At 38.9% G+C, this 22,118-nt stretch overlaps 2 protein-coding genes across 2 annotated transcripts in view; one reads left to right on the top strand and one right to left on the bottom strand.

Moving 5' to 3' along the window:
- LOC124289912 (acid-sensing ion channel 1A-like) overlaps positions 1-5,902 on the bottom strand; it is a 30,051-nt gene extending 24,149 nt beyond the window's left edge. The window contains exon 1 of the mRNA XM_046726587.1: positions 5,828-5,902. Coding sequence (XP_046582543.1) covers positions 5,828-5,902 — 75 coding nt within the window. The remainder of the gene's footprint in view (positions 1-5,827) is intronic.
- Positions 5,903-16,324: 10,422 nt separating this feature from the next.
- Positions 16,325-22,118, top strand: part of LOC124289436 (DNA mismatch repair protein Msh3-like) — a 34,365-nt gene continuing 28,571 nt past the window's right edge. The window contains exons 1-6 of the mRNA XM_046726055.1: positions 16,325-16,641; positions 17,732-18,314; positions 18,688-18,804; positions 20,336-20,453; positions 20,891-21,024; positions 21,850-22,016. Of these exons, the coding sequence (XP_046582011.1) occupies positions 18,084-18,314; positions 18,688-18,804; positions 20,336-20,453; positions 20,891-21,024; positions 21,850-22,016 (767 nt within the window). The 5' untranslated portion in view covers positions 16,325-16,641; positions 17,732-18,083. The remainder of the gene's footprint in view (positions 16,642-17,731; positions 18,315-18,687; positions 18,805-20,335; positions 20,454-20,890; positions 21,025-21,849; positions 22,017-22,118) is intronic.

Genomic DNA, 22,118 nt, shown 5'->3' on the forward strand with positions numbered 1-22,118 from the left:
ATTTTAACTCACTCACTACTACTAAAGTAATCCTCGGGAACTCTGTTCCCCTCGTGAGTAATACATTGTATTGGTGTGCCCTGTCTGACAGAGTGGTTGGAGAAATGTATTCTCACCAACTCACCGATATGATTTACTCATTTGTAGGTCCTTTTCACTCACCATATAGAGAGACCATATACCGGTCAAAATCGGACATATGGCTGAAATAGTGCCGAGCTGACGTTAACCTTTAACTCACTCACTCACTCAAAATCGGACACGATGGTGAAAAATGTGATAACAGAAGCAATTCGATGTTTCCACTCGTACATTTATGTTTATGATTGAACAGGCACCTGTTTGGAAATGTTTACACTTTGAATTCCTTACTGTGTCCAAGAAAAGCATGATTGAATTGTGTTTAAACAGAAATATGAAATGTTCCATGTCGTGGTACGAGAGATCGATGCTACTATTAGTTGGGTCTTACCGCACAAGTGAGGTGTTGGGCTCCAGTTCTGATCATTAACTTCACAGATTAAAATTATGCACATAAACACACAGGGAAACTCTTTGAAATTGCTCCGTTTAGATTACAGACAGACAGTATATAAGGCCATGGCCCACATTACAGAATAATAACCATTTTTGCACAATGTACAGGCACAATATACCCTTCTAAAGATAACATGTGAATCTTATCAAAACAGCAACCGTACATGACTCAAGTCTAACAAAACTATCTTTACACGGGTTACTCATATAGGTATGGTGGAAATCATTCAATTTTGTGCATCTTTATAACATTGACAAACCATCAATAGGTGGTTTTCATCTTCAACTACTGATATGCTTTGCTATTACAGTACAGTGTAGTATGCTTCCCCGTTACAGTTGGAAGTTATTCTATCTGGACTGGCTTAAAACATGTTTATGATATGTAGAATATATCTAAGGAAAAATATCTTTCAATTGCACCATTGTCTTAAAGTGACAGTATGTTGTCACAATCATATAATTCTGCTTTGTAAATGTCAGACATTTTTGCACAAAGTATAGGCATAATATATCCTTCTAAGAAATAAAATATGGATCTTAGTGTGTAGAATGTAGATTGAAATTTATGTATTTCTAATTTTACGAACCTTTATCAGAAACTTAGCAATATTTATCAAAACATTTTCATCCTTACATGACATAAGTCTTACAAAACTCTCCCTACACGGGTTACTCATATAGGTATGGTGGAAACATTTAATTGCATCTTTATAGGGTTGACAAACCATCAATAAGTGGTATTCATCTTCAACTAATGACATGCCTTTGCTATGACGATATAAGCAAAGCCTATTACAGTACAGTGTATTATCATGCCTCCCTGTTTCAGTTGCAAGTTTGAAGTTATTACATCTGAATTGGCTTAAAACATGTTTGTAATACCACGGAATATCTAAGGATAGATATCTTTCAACTTGCAACATTGTCTTAAATTGACAGTATGTCTGACATTTGTTCAAAAGTGAAACAGTGTGATGCCAATCTTGGTTCAAATTAAACTACTTTGAATTTGAAGAGGCTCTGCACGATATTTCTGCTCATCATGCCTTATCGGCATTGGGTGGTTTGACAGTTCTGAGGGAAGAAGGTCTTACTTTCCATTTGGTAAAGGTCACGGGTATAGTGCTGACACATCAGGGTGTAATATAGGTGAAATTAGGGGAGATGCATATACCTTATCAGCAAGCACAATAGGAAGGCTAATCTAAAACAGATGGTGCACTTTCCTGGATAACAGTTTTGAGTTCAGTCAAAAATGAGATAACAGAGTACAAGCTCTGTCCGGGATAACATGCAACATATCTCCTAACCAAATATTAGCCAGTATACTGACAGTCACCGATATTTAAATTCTGTCCAGAAGAGATTATGTCTGGTTGAAGCGTCTTGATAGTTCCGTACTGTATTTCCACCTTTTTCACCATTCCCATGGACGAAGATTACTGAGAGGTACGTTGTAAAGACTAATGTTTGATACTGATTGCATTCATACATCTGTCGTAAATGTTTTCAGTATTTTCTCAACTTCTTGCCCAACAAATATTGTCAGCATTAGATGTATGTATAAGTAAATATATAAATTATATTCCAATGTATGACCGCCTTAAAACCCTTCATACTATTTCTCTATTTGCACAAGTTAACCGTTCTACTTACCTTAAGAATAGCTTCTTCGGTGGCGTGCCCAATATCTGTCGATAGTTGTCCACCGGGAAATACCTTAGACACGTTCAGCTGACTTAAGCAAATATTTGGTGTATGTTCTTTAAAATCAGTGTATGGGAACACAACTGTAAGTACATGGTCCATTCCAAAGTTTGCGACCTGTGAACTCTTTGCAAAGTTGTTATTACATATTGTTATGGTTGGAAACAGAAGGGTGTTGTCAAGGATTTGATCCACATTCACGTTAACAGGGACAGACAGATATAGAGATATTTGCTGGTAGATGTTGAAAGTAGTGAAACCTAGTCCACCACAAAAGATGAGAAACCAGATTACCCGTCTGGGGATATTGGAATTGGCGTCACATAATTGAGATAGTCCCTGTACTGTCACTATCTCGTGCAAAGGCAGCTTACGTCTCATTGCCAGAGTCGGCGTGTTCGTCAAGCTAGTAGAACTGGAGCTTGTAGTATCTAGTCAGTGCAATGAAATCCAATGTGGGAGAAACCAGGCCTTATAGTCTCTGGCGTTGAGCGCATACAGCAAATACAGTGACAACAGTGAAATGGACTTCTGTTGGCTGTTAAGTTCTTCTTACACTGATGGGCTGGCGATTTCACCCACACCATATTGTTGGGATCAATATGTGGGTTTTGACAGAAATAAGGACAGCCCATTAGGAAAGCTAATTAAGCAACGGGACCTATTAGACCAAGTACAAAGCAAATATTGTTGCTTGAAGTATAGGAAATGAATAATAAGAAGAGGATAAAGGATGGTTCCTGACACATTCACATCTTTGCCCATGAAAGAGAATTATTTTAAGACGTATTCCATTAAAAATACAATGACTGCTTCATCAGGGGACAAACCGTTTAACTATCAGGAGAAGGGGTTGAATATTGATCTCGGGTTTTTGTTGTGTTGGTTTTGATGTTTGTTTTTTTGGTTGGGTTTTATTTTTATTTTTATTTTTTATTTTATTAACATGCATTTCCAGAGGCATCTACTAAATATATTAAATGTCCCGTTTGCACACATCAACAGTAACATCCTTGGATTGTCAGCACCATGTAACATATGTTATATTTCGGGTAACACTTATATATTCATTGTCAGCATAGGTCTCGACAGGGCCATTTTAACAGGGGTCCCAAAGATCGGGGCGTCAGGAAGACATCGTGTAGCTGTCCTTCACTTCCGCTCCAACACCTTTTATCGAGAGATATCTGCGCATTTCGCCGCCACGTACTTACATAGGGATTGTGCATATAGCAACTTTGAGAATTTCCGACCAATTAATTTCATATTAGCGAAAAGAAGCACCGAGTTGTTATGAAAACGCTGGATTTGTTTTGTTTTTTATCAGTCTCTTTCAGGTTTTACGACATCGAAACTGAATGCTATACATCCAGTACATTTTCTTTCACCATTCAGTAAATGGTTTGGTTTGGTTGTTTGGTTGTTCATTTTTAAATTTACATTTTTGGGAGACGATTAAGAAACTGTAACGTCAATGTTAACGAAGGAAATTTTCTTACAAAACTAAATAGTGAAACAAGTAAATGACCACACACGATCAAAGAGTAATCAACAAAGTATAAGGTTGTTAATTTAAAGGCAATTCAAAAAGCGCACAACAATACAATGGGTGAAGTAAGTAAGCAGCAAACATTAACAGACCTTGTAACATAAGTCAGTGAACTCATGAATAACCAGAATTTGTCCTTCTGGGTTATCTTGAAGAGCATCGAATTCAGTTCTAGAATCCTGAACTATGCTGGAACCCTGAATGAATTTGGTGTTTTCATTATTAATATTACATCCACACCTGCCAAGTATATAAGACACAAGTAAGTTTACAAATACACTCCCAACATACCTTTAACTAAGGAACTGTCACATCATGAAACGTAGTGCTCGGCAACATAACTCTAGGGGTGTGCCTCAAAAGCATACATCCAGGGCAAATTGCCTTCTCCATCACTAGATATTTTAGGGGAGTTTCACTCATTTACTGTCCCCAACTCCACTGACAAGCACGATAATATGACACGGGACAATCGCTACTGCTACTCCAATATCAAACACAAATACAAATATACCAACTGAAGGACAAACAAACTTTAAACCTTAATAATGGAATTGAAACTTTACCATTGTAAAAATGAAATTGCAATAAATTTACAAACATAAGTTCAAACTAATTCATTCCAAAACACATCAAAATGGTTTATGCAGAAAGTACAGGAACACGAGTTTCTTTGCTGAAAATGGGAAAAAGTGCAAACACGTGCAGTTTTGGCATCCGGGACTACATGTGCAATTAAACTATATAAATAAACTGAAATGCTGCGACTGATACTCGAACAACCCGAGTTGATCCTGGCTATGATACAGATGGGAAACATCCATGCCCACATTGATGGAACTTTTCGTTGCTCCCGGAAACCTGGTACAACGTTAAGCAGAACTGACAGACATCAGACAGCCAAAGGAAAGAACGGCCCAGGGGTACTTGTGTACATGTACTTTCCATCCCCGAAATCAACTCACGACGTCATCATGACGTAAATAAAATAGCTTTAGATTTACATGCTGTTTAACACCATCTGTGATACGCTAGTTATTTTAGTCTTTCGATGGCTGGTTCTTTCATAACTCGTATTTATTGTTTATGCACAACCTTTCTCGTCACTCTATGGCTGAGATATTGCCAAGGTGACGTTAAAATTTAGCTCACTAACTCACTCAGACCAGCGCTATGTGAATTTTACGGATGCAGTAACGTCAACTTTACTTTGCTTTGTAACCGACAATGGTCCTGTAATTGGCTATTTAATATTCTGGGCGGACATCAATACGAGCAGAAATAAGGTTAAATTTCTTTATAATTGCTTCAAAACATGCAATTGTTTTTAACTGGAAAGTTTGAACAAAGTAATAAAAGCTTCAATAGCATATTTCTAAACGTCAGGGCTAGAAAATAATCATTTTCGTATACCTGCTTAAGCAATCTTTTATTGGCTTGTGTGCAATCGTCAGATCTCTAATTCTAGAATTGACTATTGTTACAGCGTGCTCAAGGGAATATCCAAAGAGAACATCAATAAACTGCCACGATTGCAAAATACTACAACACGAACGCCCAACTCTGCCCATAACTCACCATCCCTCGGTTCAAAACTCTGGATTCATGTAAATGAAAGAGTGACGACAAGAGCTTGCCTCTTGCTTAACAGCGCCTTAGATAACATTGTGTTTGATGAGTACAGCCCATCAAGGTCCCTCCAGTCCAGCCAACAGTGTCAACTAATAGAGCCCTCATAATGGTTCCCTACAATCTTTTATTTGGCATCATTTGCCGCCAACGATGTTGAAGAACGATAGGTGATGACGGGAATTGTCAGATTATTATTATTGATTTTATTATGTTTTTGTTTGAGTTGTTGTTCTTTTTTTGGTTTCCGTTTTATTTATATTTTTTGATTTGTTTGTTTTGTTTTTGTTATGTTGCTGGTTTGGGGGTTTTTTGTTGTTTTTGGGGAGGTTCTGTCATGAGCGAATTATACCCCCACGATTGTCAAATTTCCATTCACTCGAAGCGGGATATGAGTCTCACAATGACGATTTGTGGTAGTCTGTTCCACTCCTCTTGCAGCGCCTGACCCAGCTCATCCAACGTTGTCTGCGTCATATTACGTTGAAGCACACGCCTCCCCATCAGGTTCCAGACATGTTTTGTAAGGGGGACATCTGGTCCCATTTTATGGATGTTCTGTTACTGTTGGTGGGCACTGCATTTGTGTACGGTGGACACGGACATAGTCGTCCTGAAAAGCAAAACGTCGACTCATGTGCCGTGCAAAAGATATAACAAACGGTGTCGCTTTGCTGTCCCGATACTGTCCACGAAGTCTCTTTTCACAACATGGAGTGGGTTTCGTCAGTAATGTGATGCCCTCACACAGATCAAATGATGTCTCAGGTTGACATTGGCAAGACGCACTTCGACCTCGCCATACACGGCACGCCCTGGACTGGAGGCTTTTTGGACGTTTTGTACACCACAGTCTTTGTTCTAATGTTTATTATTTACATATATATGTCATCATCACGTCCCTTAGTAGGAATACATATTATACTCAGCAGCAAAAAACGTCAGTACGAATTCAAAATCAGATAGGCACTGTAATCAAATCATTACAGAAATGGAGATAATAAGCGGATCAAAAACATTTTTTGTGTACAATATCTTGACACATCAATGAATAACTCAGCACAATTCCAAGACATTACGTGAACGTTTGCAGTCCATTCAGACTCTTGACTTCAGTATCTAGTGTGAGCACCACGAGCGGCAATAACTGCAGCACAGCGTCTATGCATGGAGTGCACCAGTCGATTGATGAAGGCCATTGGCACCTGGAACCACACTCTGAGAAAGGCCTGGCGCAATAAATCGGCTGTGTTGGGTCTTGGTTTGCCATTATTCAGTCTCCTTTGAAATTCATCCCAAAGATGTTCCAATGGTTTAAATCAGGACTAAGGGCTGGCCACTGCATAACGTTGACACCGTTCTGCTGTAGGAAGTCCCGTGTAGCTCTGGCAGTATGGGCCCGGTCGTTATCATGCTGGAAAATGTTGTTCCGGTGACGTGCGAAATGTGGTATGACGTGGGGTCTGGGAGCTTGGTCGATGTAACGCACCGCTGTGATGCCGCCTCCTCTCCCTGGACCAAGGTTCTGGAACACCACAGGACCCCATACCATGATGCTTGCACCTCCCCATGAGTCTCTTTCCATAATACATTGGTCTGAGGAATACTGGCCACGTCGTTGCCATATTCTTGTTCTGCCATCGGCAGTTGATACGCAGTACCTACTCTCATCTGTGAACAGAACAGTTCTCCATTGCCTGTATCGCCAGATTTGGTGTTGTAGGGCAAACTGTAGACGTTCACGCCGATGACGAGGGGTGAGGATAGGTCCACGGTAAGGTCTACGGCAATGGAGGTTCCCGCTGTTAAGAAATCGGCGTACTGTATCAGTACTGAATGGTCTTCCTTGTGTTCCTACTGTCTGGCGTGCTGTTTCGGATGCCTGCATGAAGGGATTCTGTACATGCTGTCGCACAACATGGCGGTCTTGTCGTCCTGTGGTCACCCTTGGTCTGCCAGTACGGGGGTGATCATTTGTGGTGTTGGTGGCCTGGAAACGTTGCTGCAGCCTGTAGATTCTCCGAACGTTGACCTGCAAGTGATTGGCAGCGGCTTGTGCAGCGTGGTCAGCTTCAAGTCTTCCTAGCGCCCGGTTCCTCTGAGCTATCGTGAGTCGTGGCATCCTGCTGACGTTGTAATGTGAATGTTTCAACCAGGTTTGGGGGTGCATTTTATAGGGCTGGTCCTTGTGAACAGCACGTGCAGCATGAAAAACATGGAGAACACCGTACCATCTCCGAGATCAGGTTGCGTTTTAGAGACCATTTTCTGGGTTCCATTCTGAGTTTGGGAAGGAAAGTCTTTGCTCAGGTAAAGTTGGAGATGTTGTCAAAAATATACAATGAGTTTACAGTTATCCGTTTCTGCGAAGGGAAATTCCAAACTAACGGGGTTTTTTTATGCTTAGTAAATATACGAATTCAACTTTAGACTTGTTTTGAGTTACAATACTTTCCCTTTGCCAATCTTGTTGCTTTCAGTCATATCACATAATGCCGTAACATCACATCAAGCACTACTAACACTGTCAGGAGACTTTCACCAAGCAACAGTCCTATTGTTCTTCAAAAGAAAAACTTGTTTTGTTTTTATTTGTGTCTTTCTTTAACTTTCTTTAATTATTCCCATCTTATGAGGGCTGTCTGTAAATAGTTTGATTTAGACAATCCAGATATTAGCACCATGTGCATCTATCTCGAGATACGATGACATGCATCAAACAACTCCTCGTGGGGGACGTCCCGAATCCGTTAGTCGCCTCCTAAGACAAACATTAGTTGTTGTTGAAGACCAATTCTCTTCCTGATCTTCTCCGGTGTATTTATGGAATATTTATTCATTAACCCGTTTGACATAATGAACCGAGTTTGTTTTCAGGATACACGAGCAGTTTTTCCCTGTAACATAAAAGGAAACACAACATATGAAATAGTCATTCATATATATGTTTACATCATTGCAATACATTCCATAGTGGTAGAGTGAGTTTAGTTTTAAACCGGCGTTTGTAAATAATCGAGTATGGACCAGACAACCCAGTGATCGACAGCATGAGCATCAATCTACACAATTTGGACAATATATCCCATAACAATTCAAAGATAATTCCCAACTTGAAGGCATCCAAATATAAGTAATGTGACTTCTAGCAAAATTCACACAACGTTTAAATTCAAAGATCGTCATACGACTCTTGCTCAAAGGTAGTTTTATCAAAGCTTTCAAAGCTTTTTATGATACACATGGGGAGGCCATTCGAAACTGGACGCATCTGTGACCAAATGATGTCCGATGCAATTCCATATTTGGACAAGGGGCATATGTTCTCGTGTTTCTCCAGGTGAACAACAGAGTGTCCTTCAGACGGCTGTCTCTGTTGGGCACGTTAATTCTTCGCGAACACCTTGTATTATCTAAATTCGCTAGTGACTGATGAAGTCGCAGTCATACAATCATTTCAGCATCTATTGGAGATATATCTTATGATTATCAAAAGAGTTGTGTTGCTGCTGTGTACACGTGTATATTGTATTATTACCTCCCGTAAACCTAAACAGATGGCACATGTCTTATTTGCTTATAACTCATTCCATATTTTGTATTACTGTGTCATTTTTAGATTTAAATATCATGCATGTCTGTTTGTATAACTGTGCAAAAAATTCATCTACCAAGCCACGCCCACTTAAGCGCCCACTTTCACTCGCATACACACCTACTTACAATCAGAAATACTTTAAAAACACAACAAACAATTCAAGGTTATATAGCACCCTAATAAATGAGAAGGAAGACCTATAATTTTTATATGATAAAACATGCTTTTCACATTCTTGTCAGTGCGAATCTAAAATATATTTCTCTCATTCATGTTAGGGAGAAGAAAACACAACACAGATTGGAATATATTATACATCAAAAGTTTGCCCAGCTTTGCTGTTGGTCCATTCGACCAAACACTCGAGATTTCCCCTCTTGGAAATTACAGAATATGTTGGACCTTGGTCCCTTTTGTTCAATGTCAGACACATTCTCGTCAAAAGTTGTGTATGGAAACTAAGATTGTTTTCAAGTAGCAACTGGATCAAACGCTTAATGAGGCTGATACTTGTTAAGGTGATTGTTTGGAGAGGCGTGGTTTAGTTACAGGCGTGATCAATTCTAACATTGACAGGCACCGACATCTACGGCATTAGCTGCTGGTAAACGTTGAAAATAGCAAAACCTGATGAAACCAATGGAGACCAGCGTCCACTTCTCAGAATATGTTCATGCTTTCCCGTTGTACAAACGGTTCTCTTCCTCATTGGACACAGTTTCCGATGTGGCGCTCATTGGAGTGTAGCTTTCTTAATGCCCTTCACACCTCATGTTCCTCCTATCTGACGGTTGCATGACCCTGATCTGATTAAACAGTCGTTGTATGTATAGGAATCCATATGTCTTGAAATGTGTGCTAATGAAGAGAAGCACATCAAGAAAAATAACTGGTGAAGTATTGATAACCTGTCATTTGAAGGAAAACAAAGTTCTATGGATAGTCAACTTCTTTATTGCAATTCATCTATACAACTTCTAAAGTGCCTCTCAAAAAGAAACCTGTCATTTGACCAGATTCAAAGACTATCATTTATTAGAAGTTGGATATTTGATTAGGGTTCTCGAAATAGAATATATTATGTTAATATTTATTTGTGTATCAATGATGTTAATATTGATGTTTGCGGTAAAATACACTTCACAACTTAGTGTGAAATTGGAAAGCCTTTAGCTCGTTATTGTAAGGTTTATAATTACTGTAATGAAACCAAGATGTAAAGAGGAAGAATTAAGGAAAGAGTAGGTCTTGCTAACATGAGAATTCGTTCAAGGTTGGTCAAAGGGCAGAGATATCATTCAGCAGGTCATTGTCAGTTTCTAAGATAATACTACATCCACATACTTGAAACTTCATTGTGCATGTTACTAAACTCTTCCTAATTCGTTGGCCTGTCTGTATACTGTCAAGACCCCCGTTAGTATCACTGTTTGTCGGTTATTAATTTCCCTACACTGCATACCAAGAAATGTTGGGGAAACTGGAAATCATCAGTCTGGTAGCTCACATAGCTATTTTATTAAGGGAGCTAGATGAGTTGAAGTTTCTGGTGTGAGTCCTGGTAGCCGGGCCCAGATGGACACAAGCTCGATTGCTCTGGTAGATACAACCCCAGTTGCATCCAAGGGTTCCGTTGTCGTGATATATAACCAGTACTGACTCATTCACATATTCAGGTGAGCTACATTGTTGTGTGATTACCGGGTTCTATAATATGTATGGTCTTTAGTGATATAATGAATCTATATATGTCGACCAGTCAACATCCAGGATAATTGCGCAGTATCCCCGAAATCGATTCATAACAGCGACATAAATACCCGATAGGTACATAGATATGTACAGTGGGAGTTTAGTGACCGGACAGGATATTAGTAAGGTTTATTTAGATGGTAGATTATCGGTAGATGTTTCTCTATTGAAATTCAAGTACACAGTAAAACGAAATACTGTGGACATGTACTGATAAAGTACTTTGCGTTTTGAACCATACAGTAAAAACTCATCCTCCTGCTAACGATCCTCTTCTTCGTACGACAAATGCAAGTAGAAAATTAAAATAATGAGAGTTGGGGTTTTCCATGTCTGGCAACAATAATATAACAAAGAGAAAATAGCTAATAAGCAACGAGGATTTCCGAAATAGCTTTCAACTTTCACTGTCACGGGTAAACATATGGTTTTAGTGTGTTGCCTGTATAGGTGGTCTCAAAACATTCATTCACAGGGAAGTTCCGAACAGACAATCCAAACGCCGAGTTCTAGTAGGTCATATAGATCAATGTCTCATGCGACCTTTTGGTTTGAAACTGAAGGAAAATTGGATGTGCTCGCATTAGTCCATATCCTCTGCCAGATGTATCTCTTTCATGCGACCTTTTGGTTTGGAATTAAAGGAAAATTGGATGTGCTCTCAATAGTCCATATCTTCTGCCAGATGTATTTCTTCCATGCAATCTTTTTGGTTTGGAACTGAAGGAAAATTGGATGTGCTCACATTAGTCCATATCCTCTGCCAGATTTACCTCTTTCATGCAACCTTTTGGTTTGGAATTGAAGGTAAATTGGATGTTATCGCGAAACGACAGTTGAATCAAATAGATGTCAAATATATACATGTGGAAAGGACTGGTTGAATGTAAAGGTACTATACACTCTCACAAAAATTAAATGCATAGGTGTATTTTCACGAATTTATTCTGCTACCTTCAAAGTGAAATAACTCATGCAATTCTGGATCACGCTGGACCGAACTTGACAGTATAAAGATCGGATGTCAGTTGACATGTACAGGTCGTAAAATGTTCATAAAGTGAGCGTTGTCTTCAACATCTGTCTTGGTCGCCATAAACCCCCATAACTACTCTGCAATGTCTCGTCATGAACTGAACAGACTTTCAGTTCGACCTTGAGGAATTCTGGCCTGTTCGTCTTGCAATGCCTACGACAGTGAATCTAGCACCTGCGTTCACGTACGCGTCGAGGATTGGTATGTTGATATCTGTCCAATACACGACAGATGGTACCATGGTGAGCACTGAGGTGACGTGCAACAGCAGATTGAGACTTCCAAGCCTCCAGAGGTCCAATGGGAATGATTCGATTTACAACAGAGTCGCGACATTACCATATTCTTTCATTTGGTTAAGACGACAGCAAACGTGCATTATAATTTAATTTCCGAAGATGCGATTTACACTTTCTTTTCGTTCCATGTACACAAATGAGCATAAAAACAATCTAAAACTAATTTTGAAATATATTTGACATCAATATCACCTATGCATTTTCTTTTTGGAGAGTATATAACAGACGGTAATTATCTAGATCTCCATGTCATGAAACAGTTGCGGTAAGTTATTATCTGCATAGCATGTGACTAAAGTGATTAATTCTAACCACCAAAATATTTGGATATTTTAGATATGAGAAAGTGGTTGCAATGAAATATCACTTTTTTGCTGTTTTGGGCTATATTTCATTCATTCTACAATAAAGAGTTGACTATCAACAATGGTGATAGATACTTGTGAAAATACCGTCACAAACGTACATATACGTGAAATGGATGCGTTCCTAATGTGTAATTTGACACTGTGTTTCAATAATCGTACTCAATCAGCAGTAATTCTTAACCGCTATTGATGTAGATTGTCTGTTGGGCCTCTCTCGTGTAAGTAGTTTGATTGGAAGTAAGCACGCAGTCCGGATGTATGCACATCATACGATCTTCGGACTTTTAGGTAATCAGGTAATGACGTGTATCCTGTTACCCATTTCAGCTCATTATACGTACACGAGGTATTGATGTTCCCGACGTGGAGGATTCTTCAAACAACGGCCTTCGAGGCGCGTTACACACACAGCAGAGCAGGTTAATGCAAATCTTGAAAACGTATTTTGGACAACTTCCACCAAAGATAAACATCGTTAAACGGGCGATACAGTATCAGCTGATTGCCTTAACACCAGCGGACATCTCGATCTATACTGTAAATATTTTTGGGTACAATGTGTGAAGCCCATTCCCCGCCGTGATGTTGCTGGAATATTGCTAGAAGCGGCGTTAAGGCAAACTTTCAAACTACTTACAGCCTTAAGTCTGACAATCAGTAATCCTACAAACAATAAGGCAAAGTAAACGCCTTGAACATTTCCCCTCAATACGAATCAAAGTTAATGACTTTCAGGCCATTAAAATTTGTTAGCCACCTTTGAAATGCAAGAAAAACGTTTCACCATCACGTTCAGAAAAAGGCGGAACGAGTCTAATCTGCCTTGAATCACCAAACGATCCATCACCTGTTGAGGAACCTAGAGCGGTATGATTTGGTAAATCAGTTTGCCACAACTTATTTCTTTATCAGCTAATTCTCATTCTTTCATCCAAACCTCTCTCTCTTCTTCTCAAGTTCATTCTCTTTAGGTCGAAGTTCTCTCTCCCCTTCTAATGTCTATAAAGCCAAAATGTCAGCATTTTTCTCCAAACAAGGCCAATCAAAATCATCCATTATTTTGTCATCAACCGGGAATGTGATCAAAATTTTCTTGGCAAGATTTGATGCCAGGTTTGTAATAATTGGCCAAATGTACCAGTTCAGACTTTTTGAGCAAAGAGACTTGTTCTGTAGAAGGTTGGCTAACACATTCCTCTAAACTAAACACCATTGAGATTGTTGGTTTTTATGCAGTCTAAAACAATGACATATTATTCCGGACATTTTGACAAATAATCTTGTGATTTATTAAATTTTAGTTTCTGCTAATTGTTGCTTCCCAAGTTCACAGGTCAATACAAAGTATCACCATGAAAGTACAAAGCAGCAGCACTACAAAATTCCCAAGTAATAATACAAGAGCAGTAATTATAGCATTTAGGACTCTGATTGTAATATTCATCTCTCAGCAACACTCTTCCAACTTGCGACTGTTTGATTTTCCCATCACAAGAGATAAATATTTTTGGTTCAAAACAATTAAGGATCTTTTTTATAATGTAAATTATCATTTAATTATTGGGTTTTTTTAAAGAAATAGAATTATTGGATAAATTTGTTTTGTAAATAGATAAATGTTATTTTATAAATGGTAGTATAAATTAGCAACTGTTACTGGCTGTATCCTCAAAGGGGGTTCAAGTATCGTAAAATTATTGTTCTCCTGAGAGGGTACGCAAGTCCCCAAAACTTTCAAAGTCAATTTCGCTCAACCATACTTTTTAGTCGAAGTATTTTTGCTATTTTAAATTTCGGCAAATATTTCTACCATCGCCAGGGGCTGAATGGATGGTGTAAATCCAGCTAGGGAACTAGTCTATGCAGTCAAAAGGGCCGAGCAAAAGTAACAAAAGTCAAAAGTAAGTCCCACATGGTAACATTACTAAAGCCACTGTCGCTCCATGTAGTCACAGAGACCAACCAGCTTCTGTGACGACGCTCTCAAGACAAGAATAGGAACAGAAGATGACTTTGAAACATGTGGCTATATGAATATTATGCTTATACGAATGAATGAATGTGTTCCTGGCAATGTCGCCAGATGGCTTGTGTAAGATGGAAAACAGCCGCGTAGATTGACATCGGGGAGGAGTCGATCAAATACCTTCCATGTGGCAGCTTCGAAATCCATCATAATGCATCGGACTTGGGGTGGACGGGGTAGGACGAGCAGCATCTTCGTATGACTTTCAAATTCCAATTCCAAATCTTTCGGATTCTTTGGCCGAAGTTTTACTCTACACCTGTTGGCGATACGAGCCAAATTTTCAGGGTTGTCTCTGCTCCCGGATGGCAGTATTGGATCTACCATATCGCTGGTGACACCCTCAGCTATTGACCTGGCAGACTTAAACAGGTCTTGCGTTGCAGTCCTCTTCACCTATAACAACAAGGTTGATTGATCCAATTACGAATCAATTCAATTCGTTAATATCTACCAATTAACAATTAAGGATGTTCAATTGACAATTTAACTAATCCTAATTAGGAATCAATCAATAGAAAGTACTACTCACCTGAGCTGTTACTTGGACTGAAACAATTTTGCCTGCCTCTGCTGTGTGGCTGTGGTTATGTTTGCCTGGCACTCTGTCTCCTGTTGAATTGGTCTCGGCAACAGTTGCCTTTCAGGGACGTTTGCTACATCTGTTGTAAATCTTATTCTGAGTGACCTCCTTCATACTATTTTACTACATAATTTATTAAATTTTATTTTATTTTCGGCCCTTTTTTCGGCCTTTTTGACTTTTCATTTCGGCTTATTTGACTATTAGCCTCGGCCCTTTTGACTCTTTTTTTCGGCCCTTTTGTCTTTCGGCCCTTTTGACTACAACCCTGGTTTCTAGTATGGTGATCTACCTTCAGTTTTTGGCGATCTATAGCCCGTGTTTTATATTGTATTGTCTTCTTTAATTAAAATGTTTTAGTTTTCATGCTAGTTTTATATTCTGTGATATTCTAGTATTTTCACTGTCCATCGTCGACTGGTTTAACTCTTAAAAATGTTTTCATTTTTATTGTGAAAATTGTTTTCGTCACGATATGGCTGCGATATTGCCAATGTGACATTAAATATTAACTCACTCACTCACTCACTCTTCCAGCTTGCATGAGACCCTGGAACTGAGTTCAGATGGCCGGAAACTGAGTTACCAGCGTATAGAGTCATCACACAAAATGCTGGTCTTCTGGTAGCCCGAGACGTAATGTGAGATGACAGACAGTAGCCAGCTCACTTCATATACACATTTCTAGAGTACGCTCTGATGCAATAAACCCCGGGACCGGCACCCTGCAGTACTTCCCAGATTTGTTTTTGGTCTAAATCTAGTTAAAGTCTGAATATAGCACACCACCTTACGGGATCTACACGTACAATAAAATACATATATTTGGAACATTGTTACACAATGAACACTAATGCCATATAACACTACTCGTAAGACCACGCAGTAAAAACTACTTTCAAGCTCTATACATTGATTCCAGTGCCTTATTGCTGCAATATGTTGACTAATATTCCCATACCCTTTACAGTCACATTGACATCATATGATAAAATATCAGCCATTGCAAATATCTTCTGTCATATAATATACGGTGTTTAGGATACGGAAACACCCTAGCGTAATAATCTCCATTTAATTTATAAGCCTAATGAAAGTTAAATATTAAAGAACCACTAGGTATGGAAAAAACACAGAGCTCATCTTTCAACAAGCAGGTTCGATCTCACGATTCCAGCTGCAAGACCCAGCATACATGTTTGTCGACGACATGTGAATTACGTCCCTTACCTGTCATGGCGGTAAAAGTGGCGATTGATTTAGTTTACCAATGTATTTGTGTTGCTTACTCATACAATCAAGCGTTTACCTTAAATTAAGTGTGTTTGATTAAAGCCAAGTGTATCAAATCTTGAACTGAGTTTAATGAAATTAAATGACAGTGTCACTAGCCTTTTAAAATCGCCCTGAGTCGAAGCGGGATTGCTGACACACACTTTTTGAAAGATGTCAAAACAGGTTACGCTATCAAAGTTCTTTGCGACCAAGAATCCGAAATCGTCGGGAAACAGTTTTTCAACTGACGAAGATACCCAGTCTAAACGAAATGGAAAGGTAGGTGCATGAAAGTCTCCCCACTTTCTAATAAGTATCATATGTCTGTATGTTAGTCTAACGCACAGGAAGTTTTGTATTCACACGTGGTAACCGTAAACACTAACAAATGCATAAGCTGCCTGGATATACACAAATGGATACCAGTCATAACGGACCAGATTTCATAACGGAATATATGCTGGTCGAAACGAACCAGTCGAATATCTGTATTCATAGTAATAAAAACAAGTTTCTCAGTTTACACACTCAGTTTAATTGCCTCACTTGTCTACTTACATGACATACTGTGACATATGACTAAATAGATAAATGTACGTGAATGTACTTTCACACAAATATAGACACACATTAATAAAATCCATACATTGACACACTTTTGCAATTAATTTTTATTTTTCGCCCCTTATAAAATTATTATTGTATGCACATACTATGGTTGTGTTATGTTTAATACCAATAATCATTGTCTGTGTCCATTGTCATGGTCATTGTCCATCAAATAACATGATCAGGTACCAGTCAAATTGCACCAGCTACCAGCAATTTGGTCAAATTGCCCTGGATTTTTTATCAAATTGCTTTTACTTCATGTTCTGTTTTATGTAAGGAATATGTAGAAGATTCTGACATCATATTTCTGATACACCCACAAAACCTAGTTTGATTAAGAGTGAATCTGTTATATGTGTTTCAAGAACGTGTAAATTGGTTCTTTTACTGATATGGCTTAGATTTGCAGATGCAAAGTTACATTGTAATTCAATGGTGGGATTTGGTCCATAGACTTTGTAAGAGTAAAATATTATTACATGGTTACATTGTGACTCTGGGTGGATGTGCATTATTGCACCTCAAAGGTGTCTCTGGCCAAGCCTTTATTATTGTCAGACTGGCATAAGATAGCAGGAATATTGCTGAGATTCAACCTCACACATACAGGAAAATACAACCAAAATCAATGTTTCAAAATCTGTGCATGCAGTTTTGCTGATGTTTAGAGTGAATCTACCAGGAAAATATAGAACATGATATCTACATAGTCTGAAAACTGAATGAACCAATTCATCCTCTATGAACTCCATTTCAGAATGTCAAATCATCATTATCATCGTCCAAAAGAAAACAGTCTCCTAAGGAAAGTAACAACCCCAAACCACCCAAAAAGACATGTCTAAGTCCTACAAGCAATGGTATAAACAACAGTGAAGAACCAGTCACATCAACAGCTGCAGCCAGCCCCAAGACACCTTTAGGGAAACTTGCAGAAAATACATTGAAGAGACTTTCAGAGTTCTCAGCTGAGTGTGAGCCATCCACTTCATACACAGAAATAAAAACGTAAAAGTTTTCAGAACAGTGAGTCTCGTTCAGACAGCCCACCACCTAGTACGTCCAGCTTTGAGAACCCTGTGTGTTTGGACAGTAGCGATGACGAAGCCATGGAGGTAGACCAGGCTCAGAGTGTTGGTAAGGAGTCCAACCTTTCTGCTAGATATGCCTCTGGAAAAAACAGTTGGAAACCGAAGGTATCTCCTGTTGTGAACAAAACAACAAAGACTAAATATACTCCCCTTGAACAGCAGTTTATGGAGATCAAGGAACAGTATCCTGATTCAGTACTGTTTGTTGAGTGTGGTTACAAGTACAGATTCTTCGGAGATGATGCTGAGGTAGGTCTTTCAGGTGTGGAAATAACTTAAACTTGCTAGTGTACTCCGCTACAGTGGCACATGTAAAATCACTTGCCCTGATCATTTGTCCACTATACCGACCGTTTTCTTGTTGATTTTTTAAATAAACAACATAATTAACATTGGAAAGTCAACTGGACACCGGTACAGTGTGATATACAAATTTGCTTGCCCAACAGAAAAAACACACTGGACTCGGACGTCAGGCAATGGGTTATTTCCACCCCTGTCTTTGAGTATTGTACTGTGACTTTATAGTATCCTGCTTTCTGATTGGTCCACCAATGATGTTTACCACTGTCTCAGTATTCGTGTGTTTATCATGTTGTAGTTTTGTTTTTGTTTCTCATAGGTTGCAGCAAAGGTGTTGAAGATATTTGCTCACCCTGACCACAACTTCATGACAGCCAGTATTCCTACTCATCGGTTGTTTGTGCATGTCCGCAGGCTAGTGTCTGCTGGATACAAGGTATGTACAGTGTCCAGAAAATACTCAGTGTGGTGATTGATGAGTCACCTAGGTGTGTAGGTGTTGGACATGAACATATACCAACAAAGGCCAGTAGACCTGGGTATGTTAACTGCATGATTACCACTTGAAGAACAGGTTGTATCTGCCTATGTTCTGCCTATGAGGGGCAGTGGGGTAGCCTAGTGGTTAAAGCGTTGGCTCGTCACGCCGAAGACCCGTGTTCGATTCCCCACATGGGTACAATGTGTGAAGCCCATTTCTTGTGTTCCACGCCGTGATGTGGCTGGAATATTGCTAAAAGCGCCGTAAAACCAAACTCAGTCAGTCAGTCTGCCTATGACCGGAAGCTTTCATTGAAACTAAAAACAGGCCAACTGTTAAAACCAGTGAAAAGTATGAGAATGAAGGTGATGGAATAAACTTCTGAAAACATACCCCTGAGTACAGCCAGTAATTTAGGTAATGTATGCACAATACACGACAAGCTGTTTGGGTACGAAATAGGTTAATTCCAGATGTAACTGGACCTTTCTCTCAGGAGTTAATAGAAAACAATTTCAGAAATTTAATCTTTTATTAAATTTGTGACGCTTCAATGATGCGGATGATACAATGTAGATGTTCTCTGAGATTGCTTGTTTTGTTCACATCTTAACAGATATATACTTCCCATCAAAAGTTTAGACTCACTAGTGTAAATATAGCCACTTACTTCAGGCAACTGTTCTGAACTAAATTTTGCAAAATATTCCATACTGTTTAAAGGTACTGTTTACACATGAACTGATGTATTGTAAAACAAATTCGTAAAGTTGAAAAGATTATTGTCATGAGTTCAATAAATGATAAACATCAGTGTGAATTGGCGAATTCTTAAGAAAACTTTACAACAAAATGCAGCTGTTCACATGTATGGTCCTCGTGCAGTTCATCTGCATGAGGTTTGCAGTTGGTTCCCCCAAGTGAGTGGAGAAATCAATCTTGGATGTAACCATATATCAAGGGTGGAAATAACCCATTGCCCGACGCCCGAGTCCAGTGTTTTTTTCTGTCGGGCAAGCAAATTTTTTATATCACACTGTACCAATGTCCAGTTGACTTCCCAATATTAATTATGTTGTTTATTTAAAAAATCAACAAGAAAACGGCCGGTATAGTGGAAAAATGATCAGGGCAAGTGATTTTACATGTGCCACTGTACCGGAGTACACTAGCAATTTTAAAGTTATTTCCACCCCCTGTATATATATACATAACATATAGTGAGTGTTTTAAGTGAGTCTAAACTTTTGATGGGAAGTATAGATAACAGAACTGACCTAATATTAATAAATATATAAATGTTGTAGAACCTAATTGGGGATACGATGAATTATTGGAGTTACACCACTGTGAGCTCTATGACCCAGTTTCAGAATCAAGCCTGGATTTGTTTGAAAGTGGAAGAATGTTAGAAATGCTTGACAATATCAAGGGAGATAACTCATCAATATGTCATTCCAGTGCTTCTCTCATTTCTCTCCCCTAGGTTGGTGTTGTGAAGCAGACGGAGACTGCAGCCCTGAAGGCTGCTGGCAGCAACAAGGCGGGACCATTTGGCCACAAACTGTCTGCCCTCTACACCAAGTCAACACTCATTGGGGAAGATATCCTTTGTTGTTTAGTGAAGATCCGGGTTTGAATTGGTCTTCAGCAACCCTTGCTTGCTAATGGGGCCAGATGGTCAGAAAAGAGTGCAAAACCTTCTGTTTCATTACTGGTATATATGTTTACATGCTACTGTAAACATCCTGCGGTTTATTTGGTGTAAGACAATTGCATTGAAACAACCACCACAAAGTTATGCCATGTGATGTATTCAAATATTAAGCTCCTCCAATTAGTTTTATTTCTGTCAATAATAATTTGTATGTACAAACAGTTTGGTATAGCAGAGTAGATCTTTTAAAAAATTGAAACTTTATGAAATTAAAAGCTGAATTACTTGAAATATCCTTTGAGGAGTAATAATATGATGATTCTTATTGAATGACACTGTGAATGATGTAAGACTGTGGCTGTGTTCAAGTCCTTATCTTCTCACATGTGGACCCTCTGTCAGGGTTGGGGGACACGGATGCTGCATCCCCTGGGGTCCAGCCCAACAACTATCTCATGTGTGTGTATGACTCTCCTGAAGGACTCAGCAAAGGAAACAAGCGAGAAGTTGGGATGCTGGTAAGAATGGTGCTGCTCTTACAATGTGGGGTTGTGGTAACATTAGCTTATGAGCTGATTTATCTAGGATTAGAAACTAAGTGCTCTTGGCAAGGAAACTGGGACAATATCTTGACATTGTTCAAAATGTGATTTTTCAATGTGATTATTTTTCTTCAATTCTGAGGAATTGGGAATTTATTTAACTTAGGAATTTTGGAATCATTTGATGCAGACTTGGAGCTGAATGTTAGCCATTAAACAGGTCTAGATAAATCCTTGAGCTTGTGTGAGTAGTTATGGCCATGTTCAGTAGGGATATAGGGTCAATCAAGTCCTGGTTTTCTTTTGTGGGGATTATTGGTAAGATGAATTCTGCTGACATTCTTTGAAAGAGAAGCCTGAACAACATCACTGCTTATCACAAGGAACAAGAAACATTTCTGCAATAAGTCTGGAGAACTGATATACACACACTGTGAATCTATCCATTCTTTCATTGTACAGTCAGGCAGATTTGTGTTGTAGTATAAAAACAAAATTGCACTTACTATTAAGTATTTTCCGACACTAATGGTTCCTAAAAGCTTAATTTAGAATGATAGTTACATTTCCAGACAGCTATTGTTTATCGTTTGTTAATATCATGTTTTTCTCCGAACAATATCTATAATATATCTGTATTCGACTATTCATATAAGCACCATACTGCTTGTTTACCAATCCGGTTCCTCTTTTGGAAATAAATATGTTTAAACCACTGTGATTCCACCTTAATTTAGAAACACTGACAGTGATGTGTGACAGTTTTGAACAATGTAACTATATTGTATGTTCCTGGTTCAGGCTGTGGATCCTGGTACTGGCGATGTCTTGTATGACTGTTTCGTGGATAGTGACACAAGAGCAGAGCTTGAGAAGAGGATAACCCACATACAGCCAGTAGAGATGCTGCTCCCAGACTCCTTGACTGACAAGACAGAGAAGCTCATCAGTGATATTGTAGCATTGAGGTATAAGTCAGTCCGTGTCTCTGCCGACCTCGCCTGTTGCATTCATTCATGTTTCATTCAGGGTGGTGTGGTAGCCGAATGGTTAAAGCGTTTGCTTTAAGG

The sequence above is a fragment of the Haliotis rubra genome, unplaced genomic scaffold (assembly GCF_003918875.1).
Source record: "Haliotis rubra isolate DU_JTF1 unplaced genomic scaffold, ASM391887v1 Scf112, whole genome shotgun sequence".
Lineage (NCBI taxonomy): Eukaryota > Metazoa > Mollusca > Gastropoda > Lepetellida > Haliotidae > Haliotis > Haliotis rubra.